General features: G+C 45.0%; 1 protein-coding gene across 1 annotated transcript in view; it reads right to left on the reverse strand.

Moving 5' to 3' along the window:
- Positions 1 to 17,467, reverse strand: part of FNDC1 (fibronectin type III domain containing 1) — a 102,090-nt gene that overhangs the window by 40,462 nt on the left and 44,161 nt on the right. The window contains exons 6-11 of the mRNA XM_072766825.1: positions 12,029 to 12,127; positions 10,355 to 10,472; positions 8,309 to 8,496; positions 7,465 to 7,572; positions 4,470 to 4,658; positions 265 to 2,955 (exon numbers count right to left, since the gene is read on the reverse strand). Coding sequence (XP_072622926.1) covers positions 265 to 2,955; positions 4,470 to 4,658; positions 7,465 to 7,572; positions 8,309 to 8,496; positions 10,355 to 10,472; positions 12,029 to 12,127 — 3,393 coding nt within the window. The remainder of the gene's footprint in view (positions 1 to 264; positions 2,956 to 4,469; positions 4,659 to 7,464; positions 7,573 to 8,308; positions 8,497 to 10,354; positions 10,473 to 12,028; positions 12,128 to 17,467) is intronic.

Consider the following 17,467-nt stretch of genomic DNA (forward strand, 5'->3'; position numbering starts at 1 on the left):
GGATGGGAGGAGGGCTGCAGCCCCGCCACACAGCTTGTCTGACTTCTGGAACCGCTCAGATTCCTGAGTCCTAGTCTCCTCCACTGAAAACCAGGACAAACAATGCAAGAGGTGGTTAAGAGGCCGAAATCCCCTTACATCTGTAAAGCTCTTCACGCAGTGCTTGGACACAGCAGACACTCAATAACATAAAATAAAAGCCTCCCTAGAATTGCTATGAACACTACTACTGAGAACCGCAGAGAGAGTTCAAAACGAAATTACCTTGTCTGGGGGGGGGTCTGGCAGGCTGGCGCGAGAGAGGGTTCCGGAATCTCGAGTTCATCATGCGCTGGCGCAAGGACAGCATAGGGGTGGTGGAGGCATGGACCGGAGGGGCGCGGGTGGTGTACCGCACCCGGGCCGGGGTGCCCACGGTGGGGCTTGGCGTGGCAGGGCTGCGGTGGGGGTGTCTGGGCGGGGCGAGTGGGGCTCTCGGGGAGCTGCCAGGAGGAGGCGGAGGGGCGCGCTTCTCCTCCTGGGGGGGGCTCACCCTGGGAGGCGCGAGCACAAGGGCAGGGTCAGTCTTGTCCTTAGCGATGTTCCCATCCACATATTTGCTGCCCCTGGGGCTGGAGGAGGGCCACTTTGGAACAGAGGAAGACAGGGGGTCCCCGTCCTTTCCTCCTTTAAAAAACATCGTGCCTTCACCCTCCTCCTCTGCCGAGACCGACTGCTGAGATTTGGCGGTCAGGGGCTCCTTTTTGGACGGCGCGCCCTGGGAGGTGCGCTCGCTCTTGCCCGCAGCCTGGGGCCCGGCTCGGCCCGGGACCCGGGGGCGGGCAAGGGGGTGCGGGCGGGGGCCGCCGGGCCTCAGCAGGGAGCCCGGGGGTCTGCGGAGGTGACTGTCGCCCGCGCCCCCCGCGGGAGCCTCCGGCTGCCGGTGCTTGGGAAGGGACAGGGTGGGATCCCTGGCCCGGGCCGGGTGTGCGGGCTCCCGGGCGCCTCGGGCCTCTGCTTCGACGCTGTCGTGGTGCTTCCCGACAGATCTGGCCTCTGGGTCCTCGTCCCGACTGTGGGGAGACGTGGGGAGCACCCCTCGGGAGCTCGCCGCGTGGGAGGACTCACTGCCCCTGGCTGCGTAGGGGTCCGAGAAGGAGGCGCTGTCCTGCGCCCGGGGGTGAGGACGCGCAGCCTGGGGCAGCTCGGGCTTGGGTTTGGACAGCGGGCGCCCCACGTCCTTGCTCTGGGGGCCGCGGGGCTGCGGCTGCAACGCGGAGACCGCGGGGGAAGGCTGCCCTTCGGGAGCGGCGGCCCCGGCACCCAGGCCCTGGCCGGGGGCCATCCTCTTGGGCAGCCCGGGCCTGGGGTGGTGCTGGGACCGCGTCGCCGGCCGCCTAGCGGGGGCCAGGTGCGCCTTAGGGTAGCCGCCCTCCGCACCCACTTCTGTGCTCTGCTGGACGTCCAGCTCCTTGGAGGGCAGGGGCTTGCCCTGAGGATGCGCACCTGCCACAGGCCCCGCGGATTTGGGGTTCTCCGCCAAGGGCTCCTTCTGCTGAAGGCTCGCCCCTCTCTGTGGGCCTTTCCTTAGGTGGTCCACGGCCAGGGAGGCAGGCTGCCTGGAGGAGGAAGACACGTGGTCGTTTACCACGGTGGCAGGAAGTGGCTTCTCGTCTTCTGCTTCGCTCTCTGCAGCGACCTCCTGAGAATTCACCCTCGAGTGAACTCGGGGGGACACAGTGGATGGCGGGGAGCTGGAGGGATGCAGCCGGGGTCCTCGGCCGCTGCCAAACCGGCTTGGATATCTCGTGTGGGCAGCAAAGGGCTTGTTTCTGAACAAATTGAAATGTCCAGAGACTGGCGACCCTGCGGGCAGCCGCGCCCGAGAGGTGGGGGCGGTGGCCTCAGCCGGCCTGCCTCTCTCTTCCGTATCATTGTCACCATCGCCATCAGAGGCATCCTCTCCCTCAGAGCCCTGTGTCCTAGAGGAGAGACCAGAAGACGAGGAAGACCTGGACTGTGATGGCACGTTGGACTTGGCGGCTGCGCTGCCGTAACCATCCTTCCAGCCCCTGGACAGTGGAGCCCCGCGGTGTGGTTCGGTGGGTGGCAGCCGAGATGACCCTCCCTGGGGCGGAGAAAGTCTCGAGGGTGGGACTGAAGCACCCGAATTGTCCTCCCTGTCCCCCAAATGGGGTGCTCTCCGCGCAGGCAAGGCTGGTTTTGTGCCGTGGTGCAGGGGGCTTCTGTCCCGCAGGGCGCTGGAGGTGGCCTGGCGGCTGGGCCACAGGGCCGGCCGGGCGTGGGAGGTGCTCTTGGGAGGCAGCCTCGGGGAGGCGGCGTCCTTGGGGTCCCGGGAGCCCGCGGCTGGCTCCTCCTCCTCTTGGCCCACCGAGTCATTGTCAGTGGAGCTGGGGGGCAGGTTGGTGGAGGGCCCCGCTGAAGGGCGGCGAGGGCTGCCTTCCATGCGTATGTGGGGTGCAGACGAGGCTGGGGCTGAAGGGGACACTCCTGGCCGAGGGTAAGAAGCCAGAGAGGAGCTGCCCCTGTCCATGCCCTCCTTTCGGGGCAGCCCGGGTGTCTGCACCCTCACTGGGGTCCTCCCAGGAGCAAGGACCAAGGGTACAGATCTACTTGGCAGCCTCTGCTGTGGCTTCTGGTCTTGGGTCTCTGAGGGCAATGTTGGTGGGTCGCCCAGGGAATCCGGCTCCTCCTCATCGGTGATTTCTGTTGACTGCAGATCCAAACTTTCAGTCTTCTTAGGGTGAAGCTGGGGTTTTCTGGGCACCCCACCGTTGGCCAGTATTTTGTTCTTCAAGTCAAGAAGAGGGTTCTTGACATTTCTGCCTCGGGGAGAAACAGGCAAATGAGTGTGTTTCGAGGAAGTGGGAGCTTTGGGAGAAGTCTCCAGCTTTTCAGATTTCCAGTTATCCTCTGGATGGGTCTTCTGCTGCACATCGGACTCACCAGAACTGGCTATAATAAATTTTAAAGATTTTAGCCATCAAAAAAAAAAAGAAAGAAAGAAAAGAAAAGAAAAAGAAAGCTGTGCAACATTAGGTGAGTATTTAAGAGGGCAGTATGGAGGCATTTGTAATTAGTCATTATAATTAATAACTTCTCATTCTTTAGACATTGAACACATTTCCCAAATTATGGCAATGTTTTAAAGATCTTTTTTGCTTTAAGTAATGATACAGTCCCAGGAGATGCGTATTAGATTTCTATTAATGTAATCAAGTTATGTCACAACATTATTTGCAGGAATTTTTCAAAGGAGTACTTTAAAGTGACCCATTGATTTTTTAAATGCAAAAATCTTATGTAGGATTTTCTTAATGTAACTGTCAGGATACTACAGATGTCTTTTTTTTTTTTTTTTTTTCTTTTTCTTTTCTACAGATGTCTTAAGCCACTCTTAGCCATGTAGGGAAGAAATACACATAAGTTTGCTATAAAATGATTAATGTTGAATGATCTATACTTAAAAATAAATGGGGATGTGTTGTGTGTGATTTGCAAGTGACAGGGGAGCAACAAATACATAATTTGGGGGGCATTACAAAGAGTTCTCTCTTGCCCTTAACATGTCTGTACTTGTTTCCTCCTTCTTACTTAAAATTCCTTTAATAAAGTATACATTTGTAATCCCAAAATAAAGCTTAAGATTAAAAAGACTCCTGGGGTAGGCAGAGCATTATATTACATGTGCTCTATAATTTATCCTTTCCTGAGAGCAAGATTGAACCAGGGATGCTGTAAGAAGAGGGGAATTTATATGGCAGTGGAGGACCCAGAGGGAGCAAACCTCATCTATTCCAGTTTTTCCAGCACAGAACTGTATAATGTTGTGGTATACTGTGGATCCTCACAGCACACGGTTAGGGAGACAGCTACCAATATCTGATGTAAATATGGGGAAGCAGAAAAGAAAATACAGTTCAAAAATACTGTGCTCCAATTTGGGAACTTATTAACCTGCTCAATCTTGATAGTTATCTTGATTATATATATATATATATATATATATATATATATATATATATATATAAACTCCAGTTATAAATGAGGTAACTGGAGTTCTGACTAAAGCTGCACTCCAAAATAATGGAATATAAATGAAAAATCTTAAGTGCTTTCTAGAAATTGAAAAGAGCTAACAATTAAAAATGTCATGTGTATTATTACACCTGTAAAAATGTCCTTTCCCTGTCAGCATAAGCCCCAAATTACTCAGTGATATAAGATTAATCACATAATTGATACATTCATGTTACTGTAATACTGTAATAGTAATTCATGTGATAAGCAATCAATAATATTTTAGTCTCCAGGAAGACTAATTTCTAATGGGACAACAAAAATATTTTAGAACTCAACAGGCAACTTTAGCCCAAAAAATCATCAACAGAGTATGATTCAAAGTAACACACCACAATTAGCGGTAATGAAGAGAGACAGAGAAAGAGCCACAAACACATGATGCTTACTTGTTGGTATAGCGACAATGAAGGCTTTGGAGTGAGGCCCCAGTCCTCTCCTGTTTGCCGCCCGGATTTTGAAAAGATAGCGTTCCCCAGGCTGCAGACCATCCACTAGGGCAGAAGTAGTCTCTCCAGGATAGGTGAGGGACTTTGCTCCAAATGGTTTGAGAGCCGGGGCGTATGAAAGAATGTATTCTGAAATGATTTGGCAGACGGTTGGAAGGAGGAAAGTGAACACAGTCCTGTGTCCAGCAGACAGACTGTATGGGCAGGATGAATTAGAACGTGCATTACTAAAATTAATACTCTAGCAATGCACGCCAAGTCAGCAGCTGGAGCATAGAGACACGGTGGAAGGTGAACTAACATTCGTTCAGGCTACCAGACAGGGCCATGGAGGGAACCCGCTGGCAACTTTCCATTTTCAGCAAATTAAACATATGGAGCCCAGGAGGCCAGTCTTCATACAACATACCAAGACTATTTACACTGCATCGGGAGTTTTTCTTCATTGTGCTTATTTACTAATTTACTATGTCAGCATTACTATAGCCCAAGTAGAAGAAGCCGCAGCAGATTTAACTGATGATGGTTGGGACTGAATCTGGAGAGCTGCCAACGCCTTTAGGACTCTCAGTGTATCGATCTGGGCTATTTTTCTTTGCATGTTAAGCCAGATCTCATATTTGGGGGGTAATTTCACTTCTGCAGGAATTACAGTCCTGGCTTAGTATATGTAGGTCAGGATATTTCACAGTATTTAAAACTGTGAGGAAAAGTTGCTGGTTCATAGATTGATGGGATGTCTAACATTTCCATCTTGAATCAGTGATGTTTACAAACATGTAATGCCCTTGAACTTTGAAAATCAGAGCAAATTCAGCCCAAGGAACTAATATAGCTCCAGGTTTCTATGGAAATACTGCAACTTAAGGAAGCCATATATTAAAACAGCATTTCCACCCTCAACTAAAAACCGTCATGTCTGTTTTCCTCTCAATGAACTCAAGACTTAAAAAATTATCAAATTAATGTGGGTAGGGTCTAACCATGAAAAAGAATTTGAATCACAGAAAAGCCAAGCAACTGTCATATTGTCTATGTTGTATGGAGAGGAGCACAGAAGACCTTTTCTCTTCCCTGAGATCTAATATTTAATAAGCACATTAATTAAAAAACTTCAACCAAAGATGCTTTTGCAGCATTTGTCTTTAAAAAAAACACACACACACACATTCTTTTCTCTTTGAAAATGAACAAACTAGTCATTTATGATGGTCAAAACTAAGAATTAAAAGAACCCACTGTCTATAAAATTTTGCAATACAAACTTTTTTATGAATTCAATTCATCTGGAAAAAATGTAACCATGTCAAACTATATTCTTCTATTATGTTTTATATTTGTCATATATATAAATTCCCCAGTGGGGAATTCAATTATGAATTTGCAATCCCACTACCATCCCTTTATGAAAACTGCCTGAGCAGGGTTATGATACATGAGTTCTTTTGGACACAAAAACTCAGTAGCTATTATTATTTCTGAAAATATTTCATTGACTACCAGGGAGGTTCATTCGCCAAGGAGTTATAAATATAAACTAAGATGTGGGAGAGGGAAAGAAAGCAAATAAGTAGCACGATAATAAAGCCATAAAAGGAGGAACAATTGACTTTTTTATAACTAACAAAAGTTGTCAGCCAAAAATGTCTTTATGCAATTTTCAGAATCCTTGCCAGCATCACGACAAACTGTCATAAAAATGGATGATTAAAGGGGCCAACTAAATATGTCTTGTCTTCATTTGCTTCTGATTTATTCCACTGGAAAAAAATGAGTAAGAACAGTACAATATATTCTTTAAAAACTGCAAAGTGAGAAAGCATTAAGTTTAGAAACTACTACTCTACAACTGCCTTCTTTAACTTCCATTGTCCTATGGAAAGACATCCTTACAGGTCCTCAAAGATAATTTACAGTCAAATACAAGAGAACCTGTTAGTTTTTTCAGTTAAGAAATTCTCAGGGCACCTGAGTGGTTCAGCCCCTTTAAGCATCTGCCTTCGGCTCAGGTCATGATCTCAGGGTCCTGGGATCGAGCCCCACATCAGGCTCCCTGCTCAGCAGGAAGTCTGTTTCTCCCTCTCCCCCTACTGGTGCTCTCTCTCTCTCTCTCTCAAATAAATAAATAAAATCTTTAACATATCAAAAAAAAAAATCTTTAACATATCCTTAGAGTACATCTGTATAGTCAATGTCAGGTGAAATCCTCCAGATAGCCTTCTAAAATGTCTCTGAATAGACTTCTGGAAGGTTCTTGAATGTTTTTACACTAAAAAGAAGTAATCTGTGTTTTTATTTCATATTCTCAACAATTTTTAAATTTAAGAATAGCTGTATTTTATTCTAATTCCTTTTCATCTTTGATCTTTTTTTAATTTTAAAGTCATTATTTTTCCTAACCAAAAAATATTAATTAAAAAGGCTGACAAATAAGAAAAAAATCAATTTTTTTATTTCATTACTTGGTTTTTCAAACCCATTTTTATTATATATATGGTCTCATTCAAGACATTTGTCATTCCACATGGTTCCTGCTTATTCCCATGTTCCATGATCATATTGGTACAATGAAAAGACCCATAGCATGCAACACAAGATTGTTCCTTGTATGTGTAAAGGTTATGATGTCACACCCATACAATTAAAAACACCCCTCCTGAGAGCAGTACTGAAATCGCTGGGATAGGCTTTTCATCTTTCATCGAAAGATGGCTTTTCATCTTCATGACCACCTGGATCTTACTGACAATGAGAACCCAGCATGAAGTACCCTTGTCCATTGGGTTAGCATCCCATATACGTATGTTGCTTCCCTATTGATCTTCCAGTCACCAAGCCTGCTATTAGAACGTTGTTTATCAGTCAACATACACATCTCTATTTGGGGTATGTCACTCTTGTGTGCACCTGACACCTTAAATAATGAAGTTCCTACCTTTCACTTTTCCCTCGGTCTCGGGCAGTGCATCCCAAGCTACAGTGACAGCTGTAGGTTTGCCATTGACTGGCCAGACATTTAAGTTTTCAGGAGCTGTTGTCGGAGCTGCAAAAGGACAAGGACCCAAGGTTTAAACATGCCTTTACGGATATTCTGAAAGTAAGTGACAGATGGTTCCTACATATATATTTTTCACTGAAGCACTACTGTGTTCATTTTTATTACACATGACAGAAAGCTCTACACTCTCATTACTCCTTATGCAAGATAGTGATTTATGTCAGTGCTACTGACTCACGTAGCAAGTTTAGACACATCTAGGGCAATGCTTTTAGAAATTCAAAATTTCTTTCATTGCTGAATAATGAAATACATAAAGAAGATTAAAATCTAGTTCAAACTTCTTTTTAATAAAGCTTTTAAAGACATTGTTTAAGAGAAAATAATTGATACAGAGCAAAATTCTCCCCCAGAATCAAACAGAAGCTCAGCCTTAGGAAAGAAGAGTACCCTCTACCCTCCAGAACCATGCATTACCCAGGGACACGCATGCATATCGCAGTGATTTATGATTATGCTATCCTGGGATGTATTGTGCTCCACATATCAGAATAACATGCTAATGAATATGGCCAGTAAAGGATAAAACATGGACCCAAGGTAATAGTTACTGAACTTCTTTGCATTAGTACGTAGAAATAAGTCCCAGAATTAGGGTCAACATTACTTTAAAAAATCTCTCTGCTGGCTTTTATCACCATTGGCTTCTTAAACTATCTTTAAATCTTATTTTCAGAGTAATTCTCAGTTTGAAAATCCAAAGGCCATTTTAAATACAGACCAGATTCTGGTGTCCTCTGGAAGACAGACGTACTCCATTTGCCATCTCTTTCACCCTGTGAAATACGGACTGCGAATTCGTACATAGTGTCTGGAATCAGGTTCTCCACCAGCACACGTCTGTTGGAGGTCTGCTTGTGATCCCACCTTGCCAATTCCCCCTTTTCTCGATAGCGCACAGTGTACTGTCTACAAGAAAATGCAAGGCAACAATGTACCCAGTTGATCACTTTTCTGGAACTGAACACTAGGCCCCTTGCTATTTTTTCCTTTCCCATAAATAATGACTTCTGGAGGTAAGTAGAGAAATTAAAGAGAAGAAAAATCTAAGTTTTTGACTATGTTATTAAGTTAAAGAATTTACTCTCAAGTTCCAGGAAAGATGTTTAAAGTAGGCTAGGAGACATGGAACTTACTGTGTCTTACTGCACATGAGATCAAGTGGAGATTGAGAAGGGAAGGGACAGAAGGGGGACAGCTTTGACCAGGCAAGTGACTTCTGAGGGATGTGTGTGCATGTATGTGGTGTGAAAAAGCAATAGCAAGAACTGAAGCTGGCCCAAGGTATCTTGGCTCTCAGGAAAAAAAAAAGATAAGAAGATAAATTTCATGCCAAAGCAGGCATGTTTGCTATAGGTTCAGAAGGAAAGGCAACATATGGTTTTGAGTAAACTTATTAGCGTTGGAAGAAGCAAAAATGTGTAACAAACAGAGCAGGATAGAGGAGTTTACCAAAGAAACTATACTGTGTGATTGTCAGGGAGAGAAACAGTGGGAACAAACTTGGTAATAACAATCCCAGACATAAGACATCTACCACACTCTAAAAGTTGCAAATGATATTTATTGTATTCCTTTCCCTAGAAATTTTCTTTGCAGCCACTTGGCAGTAGAAAGTATTTGAAGCATTAACAAGGTGATATTTAATAAGTCAAGATAAGACTTTAGTTGCAGACACAGCCCAGCCCACCAGTTAATACAAGAGTCCTGCTAAGAAAACTCAAGCCCTCTTTTGTTTTCATCAAGATGTTGAGAATCAAAGTCCAGTGGTAATCAGGAAAAAAACAGCTAGGAAGAGAATCACTATGAGCTTCCTGAGGTCTTTCAAAAGAAGGAGATGCCTTTTTTTTTTTTTCGTTACTAACAGACAGTGACAGAAACTATATCTAATACAAATAATGGTATATATGTAAAATACATATATAATATCAACATTCCATTCCATTCATCTTTTTAAGGGACATTCGCTTTTCCTGGTTGTAGATAGGTTCAAAAGTTAATACATAGTGCCCTGGTGGCCACCAAATCTTTGGCTTTCTCTTGGTAATATAAACTATTCAATCATTTAACACATAAAATTTTGATGGCTATAATAATCTACTGCTAACAAGGAATGGTGTTTTCCAGTGGCTTTTTTAAACGCAAAAATTATCTTAACCTTATGATTAGTTTTTCTTCTACTGTTATTGCAAATCAGTATAAAAATCTGAATGGCATAAACTCATGGCTTGAGGACAAAATAGTGTCTTTTGCTGTGCACAACTGAGCTGGACATAAAGCAATTCAGGCTTTGAAGGATGTCTGAAGAACTATGGTGTGGAAGGCATTTGACAAATGTCCACCTCTCTACATAAAAATCCTTCTAACTGCCATCCTTCCTGGATAACAGGAGGAAAGATAAGATTCCTTCTAAGATGAGGCCATATCTTGTGCACACAAATAGATTGTTTTGAGGCAAAACAAAACACAAATGGAAGAAACAGAATCTAGGGAATTTCCAGACACAAGATAAAACTCTGAGCAAGTGAGAGGCAAGGTTCTGCTGTGTGTGTTACACACGAGGCCCTGGTAGTATCTGATCTGCAGAAAATGTGTGACCACACCTGAGATTAGCCAGCTTGTCATAGAATAGTCTGCCCTTCAGCTACAGAAGAGGCCAACATTCAGATATGTCAAGAGATACAGTCATTCAAATAAACACATGTCTCTTCAGGGTCAGAAAAACCACATCTCTCATACTTAAAGACAAAGAAATAAGGGAAAGTACCTTGATGCGACAACTTTCTTCTGTTTTTCCAAAACAGGATCCACCCAGGCTACAAGCACAGATTGGGATGACATGACCCGGACATTGATGTCTTCAGGCACGTCTAGCTCATCCTCTTCTGAAATAACAATGGGACATATTAAAGACTACTCTGCCCTGAGTTCCTCTGGCCTCAAGAGCTCATTATTCATGCTGTATAATTTTTAAATTGCTTATACTTAAGGTAGATAAAATGAAATGCATAGAAAGCTAAGCAATTGTTTGATTGGTCAATGCAGAAAAACCAAAATCTCCATTCTTGTTTTTCTTACCCATAGTCTAAGAAATGGGCAGTTTACTTGAAAAGCTGACCAATTCAGCTGACATAAAGAACAGTGCAGAAGGGATGCTTTGCCTTGGTCCAAGATACTCCAAGTGACTCAGTGTTTTCTTAACACATACTGTAAGTTTCTGGGAAATAATACAATCTTTACAGGAAGCAAAAGTTTTGAGGGGAGAAAAGGTCAAGTCATGGCATTTCCTTAGCGATCATGGCATGAAATGAGGTTCTGGTTCAAACAAATGCACAAATCACATTGGGTTCAATATCCTTACATTTTAGAAAATGTGGTTCCAAGACAGATTGCAAGTTACATTGAGGCATAAAATAGAACTCAGTTTGCCAATTTCCAAGAGAATACCTCGTACTCACAAAGCCTACAGTTTCTGTCCAATCTCTACCATAAATGAAGACTTACAGGCTTTGATTTTGAGTTTTAGTCTCTTGGGGATATTGTTTGTTGTGTTTTTTCTTTTCCTGCCTCAGGGACCATGTTTCAAAAGGATATGACTTTTGCTACAAGAGGAGGGGGGGGTTGTAGAAATAGCCTGTTAGAAAAGCAATACAGTCACTTCTACTACAGCAGTGAACAATGAAAAATGAAAATGCAGCATCATGCATTTGAGACTTTTGTCACACAACGTAAGCAACTATAATCATTATAAATGTAAAATGATAATATAGAAATATACATAATAATTTAATGCCTGCTCTGTCCTATAAAACTGTAATCACAAATACATTGTGAATTCATGAAAATAACTACACTGCAGGTTGTCTCTTTAAATTGAGGCATAAGATCCAGAATAGGTATGTGTAATTTATTAAGATGTGAGTGATATAAAAAAAAAAATCTGTGAATGGATGGAGGAAAAAAACATCCCTTAGTAAATGACCAATGATCAGGCTATGAGCAAACCTCACTACATTTTTCTCACTCTTCTCAAGGTTATGTTTGGGAGATTTTAGCTAAAATGAAGTATGAGTGTAGAACTTGCACACTGCTTCCTCCACACTTCTCTTATTTCTCTCTGCTCAGGGTCTGCCACCAGGGCAACTGATATGTGGGTTATGCTGTGATTTTAAATGGAGCAAAGGCTTGGCTACACCTATTGCAGCAAATCTGCTGCAAAGGAAAGCCATTCAAGATTATAAAGAGAAATATACTTCTTCGGGAGCACACTCTCATCTCTGAGTAAAAAAGAAACACACTCGTATCCAAGATGTGACCAAGCCCTGGGATTTCCTTCATACTCAATGAAATCCACGTAATTCTCACTCAGGCAGCATCATTTGGAAACAACAGTGCATCCACACAGACCATGACATGAGCAGATGCATCCTTGAAAACATACCTGAAATCTTCCGTTTCGTTAGGGCAGCCCTGTAGACAGGCTGACTCTGGCCCTGTGAGTTCATGGACTGCAAGGAGACCACATACACCGACTCCGAGGCTGTGGACCAACCGGCAAGGGATGAGGCTCTGCACTTGGCTTTCCAGAACACACACCCTCACTCTCTGCATACCCCCTCCCTTCCCATCTTGTCCTTCTGGGGTATTCCAACTTCTTCAGGACAATTAAAGATGAGACCAAGAAAATTAGAAAGTAGGCTCACTGTTATGTAAGAAAATGCAGAAGTAATTATTACTTATAATTTTTTAAAGATATTATTTATTTGAGAGAGAGAGAGAGAGTAGGAGGGGAGGGGCAAAGCAAGAGGGAAAGAGTCTCAAGCAGACTCTGTGCTGAGTGTGAAGCCCGACACAGGGCTCAATACCAGGACCCTGAGATCACGATGTGAGCTGAAACCAAGAGTCAGCAGCTCAACTAACTGTACCACCCAGGCACCCTTATTACCTGTAATTCTTAGGAAAGGAGTCCTATCTCAACATCAAAGAAAGATGAACCATGTTTAAAAAATAAAATAATAATGTATTTGCCCACAGAATTCCCCCAATTTCTTTTTACCTCCAAAATAGAGAAGAGAGGTCACTCAGTTTTTTATCTGTCATCAAAAAGAAGACAGCGAGACAAGAACAGTGAGTATATAGGTTAGCAGTCCAGAGAGGATCCTAGGCCCTTAGAAACTGAAATCCTCAGAACTGAGCCTCCAAAGATTTGCTAAGAGCAAATGTAAGAGTTTAAGCACGTCCTTTATTTCTAGATTGTTCTTTCAGTTAATTCCCTCCACTCTGCTCCCCAAATCAGACACTGGGCCCACTAGTATCCAAATGAATCTAAACTTGAAAACTATATTTCAAACAAAAAATGACAATGATGAAATAGAACTTGAAACTTTCAAGTTACCACAGAATCTTAAAATCTGGGATCCAGATAAGACTTTGATTAAATTCCAATTTGACCTTCTTATTTTGTAGGTAAGGACATTAAGACATAAGAAACTTGATTGATTTGCACACGGGCATGCCCTAAGAAGGACCCATAATCTTCTCTGAATCCAGAGTAGCTAATGCTTAACTCCAGGCTCTATTGACTGAGCTTTCTGCAGCAGCCTTAATCAGTTCAAGAATAAAAATGAGGCAATATGACATACTTCTTTATTTTTATTTAATTAATTAATTTTTTTGAGATAGAGTGAGCACAGGGAGGGAGGGTTAGGGGGAGAGAGAAAGAATCTTAAGCAGGGTCCACACTCAGCAGGGAACCCAACAGGGGGCTCGATCTCACAACTCTGAGATCATGACCTGAGTGGGCTCAGTCAAGAGTCAGGGTCTGACTGAGCCACCCAGGTGCCCCAATATGATATACTTCTAATGCAGATGACAACACCATCAGGTAATACCTAAGCAAATGAGCAGAGGTAACACTGAGATGGTAATGAGAGCTTGCAACACTGGAGGTCTTCCTTTAGGCATTGCAAACCTTCACAGTAATGGGAAAATAAACCTTTTGTTTTTACAAACAACATGTCAACTAAACATAAAAGGGGACCAGTGTTCAAAAACCTCACATGGAGAAACTTATTTATGTAAACTGCTGTGACCAGTCACATTTCAGGGGAAGGGGATAATATCTGACAACCTTTGAACATCCTCTATCTCTACACACACACACACACACACACACACACACACACACACACACACACCAGGTGAAACTCATGCTGTGATGAGTAACTTAATATTTAGGCTAAGGCTCTGATTTCTTATTCTACTATCAAATTTTAAAATGTATGTTTTATAAAAGGGAAAAATCAAGTTTGTAACACTTGGATTCAGAGAACATCGAACTAAACTTCCAAAAAGGGGAGTCCCTTCAGGTCAATTTCTTGGTGCCATTAACAAAGGAAGCAGCCAAAGTTCAGCAAAGAACTCTGCCTCTAAACATGTGATCCAGGAACATGTATAAAGAAACTTAAAAAGCAATGGCCCATCATTTATCAAGAGCCACCAAAAAAGGACTAATTTCCCACAGTTGAGGTTTTTACATATTTCTGATGTATTTCTTAAAGTTCCTAGATTGTTTTAACACCCAAATTCTTGATTTGTGAGCTCTCCACTGTAAACTTGGCCCAAGATTATCATGAAGAAAGAGTAAACCACAACAGTTCACATATCTGGGTCTGGTCTCTTGGCTATGTTGAGTGTGTCCCATCAGCTCCTCATTTAGTTCCTACAAAAGCCCCATGAGGAAGCTACTCTTATGGTCTCCTTTTCAGAGAAGAAAAACCAGGCTCAGGGCGATGAGATGACCTACCCATGGTCATGGACTAGGTGGCAGGGCCAGTCTGACCCCCAGGTTTTGCTACAGTGGGTGAAAGGGGAGGAGGGCCCAGAGCCAAGTGCTGGCTGTGGAGCAACCATCTCTTTTTCACAGAAATAATGAAGACTCACTGGAATAACAACACACTGCATTCTGGGCCCCTGATTATTGGTAGTCTGGAAATAATATTTCCAAAATGAGCCTGGCATCACCAGCCCAGCGCTCCCTGAGACCCCTGGTACCACGGCCACTCTTTGCTGCCAGTGTATTGGCTCACTTTCCCAAGTTCAAGTGTATGACTCAGCAGAAACTCTGGACTTCAGACTGTTGTAACTTCGGGAAGGTCCCCCAACTCATGCGTTCTTTATTACTCTTCAGCTCCCATACGAGCTCCGGTGCTTCCCATGTCCTCTGGCCTCCGGGTTCTATGGCCACCCGTGCTCGCCTGGATGGGACTTGGCCCTGGGTACCCACCACAGCACTTCCTGCCTCCCAGGCCTGTTCTATTGCCTCTGCTCTCAGGACACACTCTGTGGTTTGTCTCTGTGGGGAACTGCTGGGATCCCAGTTCCCCCCGAGGGGCCTGACACAGAAGATGTTCAATCACATGTGCTTCATGAATGACCGAGAGAGTAGGATTTTTGCTGACAGGACCTTGGGTCCACCTTTCTCCAAGCTTCCCTGGCCTACGTAGGATAAAATGAAGACCCTGGCCTCCTATGACACAGCAGGTCCACTGTGACATCATCCCCAGAATTCCCTGCATCCTCCCCACTATGATGGAGCCCAGAAACCAGGGATATTTCTTCCTCCTCATGGCTCGGAGATCATTCACTATGGCAAGTCCAACATTTTCTTGTTGGTGAAAATTCAAAAGCCAACATGTTGTCATGTTGACACAAGAAGCCGTGTCCATCAGGCTGGGACTGGAGCCCAGCCCTGACCTCAGTTTCCACATGGGCTCAAGTTCAAGGAGCAAACAAATCCTCCTGCTTCCTTCAGGTGAGCCAGGGGTCACTACTGAGCCAATGAAGACAGCAGAACCAGTGAGATGAGGAACTTGTCTGCTCTGAACAAGGTTTTGCCACATGGCATCTAATGAAATGCTCAGAACAATGAAAACCTCCCCCTGAAAACATGCTCCCCTACAGTAGCAGGAATGCAGAAAGAATGACTCTCCTCTTCTGCTTATATTCTGGGTAGAATTTGGCCCAAGTCACCAAAACAGAGCCTCCAACACACATTCAGGGCAAGGGTAAGCTTGGGAGTGAATGACCCAGGAGTCTCCAGATGACTGGGCCTCTGGCTCTAGGTCTCGCTGCTAATACTGAAGCCTCACAAAGCATGTGCAGCTCTGATGTCTCCACTTTCTTCTGCAATCCCATGTGGCTTCTAGTGCACTGGAGCAGAGAGGTGGCTAGTCTTCTTTGGGAAGTCTGGAGTGTGAATTTTGAGATGGCTTGGATGCTACACCCAGCAGAACACCCAGCAGACTTGTCCAAGGGTCTTCAGCAGCTGGCTGAACAGACAGCAGAATAGGATGATGACTTCTGGGCCAGAAAGGGAATCCAGCCTGGCCTTCCACTAGTGTCTCCAACCAGGTAAAATCGGCCCTGATCAGCACCTGCCATGCAACCCAAGGGGCCAGCCTTGGGAGTCCTGAGAAACTGAGAGCTGCTTGTCCAAATTCCAGAATCTGTAGTCATGCCTTGAGAGAATGGATTGTGTTCTTGGAGCACCTGGGGCACCTAGGGCAGCAGGCCTTCCTCCCACAGGCAGCCCCGTTTCCACCACCACCTTTCTCACCAGGCTGTCTCCTGAGCCCCGAACTGCCGTTCATTGGTGCTGCGAGCCAGGAACCCTCACTCTGGGTTCTCCTCTCCCTCGCTTCTCGCATTTCTTTATCTTGTCTCCCCAGTCTCATTTCCCACCACTTGCCTGTCCCTCGTCATGTCTGACAGAAGACTTAGGTAGGTGCCACGGGCAAGACACGTGTCTTGTCATGGGTGACTCTGTTCACAGCACAAACCTTCAGCTCTGTGCCCTTCTGGGCTCCTTTGCCCAGAGCTGGTCCTCCTTCCCACCTCCAGCCCACTTCACTGATGCTATGCTGGAAGCTGAGCGAGGCCTGGCTAACACAAGTGAAGAGACCACCAGATCCCACTGGAGTCTTCTGGGAGGACCCAATAAATCACCCCTCCTTCCTTGCCACATACTGATCCACTTAGTAAGTGACTGAAGACTAAGCAGTGTGGCCAACATATTTATTGCTGGTATGATCTATGTTGGAGAACATGCAGCAAGTGTGCTTTCTAGTATGAGCCCCAGAACTACTCAGACTCTGCTGCCCAGCAGCCCTGGGCCCTACATGACTTAGGCCCAGAGGAGCTGAGCAGATCGTGTGCTCTCTGCAGCCTGGCTTCCCCCAGGAAGAGGACTCATAGAGGGACAACCTAGCACCTCCCACCAAACTAATCAGGTAAGTAAGGGGATGTGAGGAGAGGGGGAGAAAACCAGGAGTTTGCAGCATCGCCTCACTCAGACCATGGCCTGCGCCACTCCTCTCCGGGCTTATCAGTGAGTACGAGCAGCAAAGGTCAGGCCTTGCCCTGAGCTAGAACCATATGCATCATCTCTTCACGTCCCAGCAAACATGGCCAATGCTTCCTTCACCACAAAGGGTTTGCAAAAAAGGAGGAAGGCAGGCCTGATGTGCAGGCTCCAGCAGCTGCCATCACATCTCATCTTGAAGGGACCCAAGGTCCAGTGTCCTGGGATCTAAGACAAAGCTTGAAAGAACAAGATGGTGAAAGCAGAGGCAAGATGAGAAAAGCATTAGCTTCCCTCCCACATCCAGAGAAACGGCCCAACTCAAGGAACTGTTCTAACGGGTCAGGCAGCAGTTGCTGGGCACTGGGAGGGAGGCCTGGTCCTGCCACCAAAGGTTGAAAGGATGGAGGCACAGATGGAGGACACAGCAAAGAGTACAGTGGTGAGTAATCGTCAGACCTGGAAAACGAACACAGCACCTCAAATACAACTGTCTGTCACAAACGGGCTTCTAAGTAC

The sequence above is a fragment of the Vulpes vulpes genome, chromosome 1 (genome assembly GCF_048418805.1).
Source record: "Vulpes vulpes isolate BD-2025 chromosome 1, VulVul3, whole genome shotgun sequence".
NCBI classification, from domain to species: domain Eukaryota; kingdom Metazoa; phylum Chordata; class Mammalia; order Carnivora; family Canidae; genus Vulpes; species Vulpes vulpes.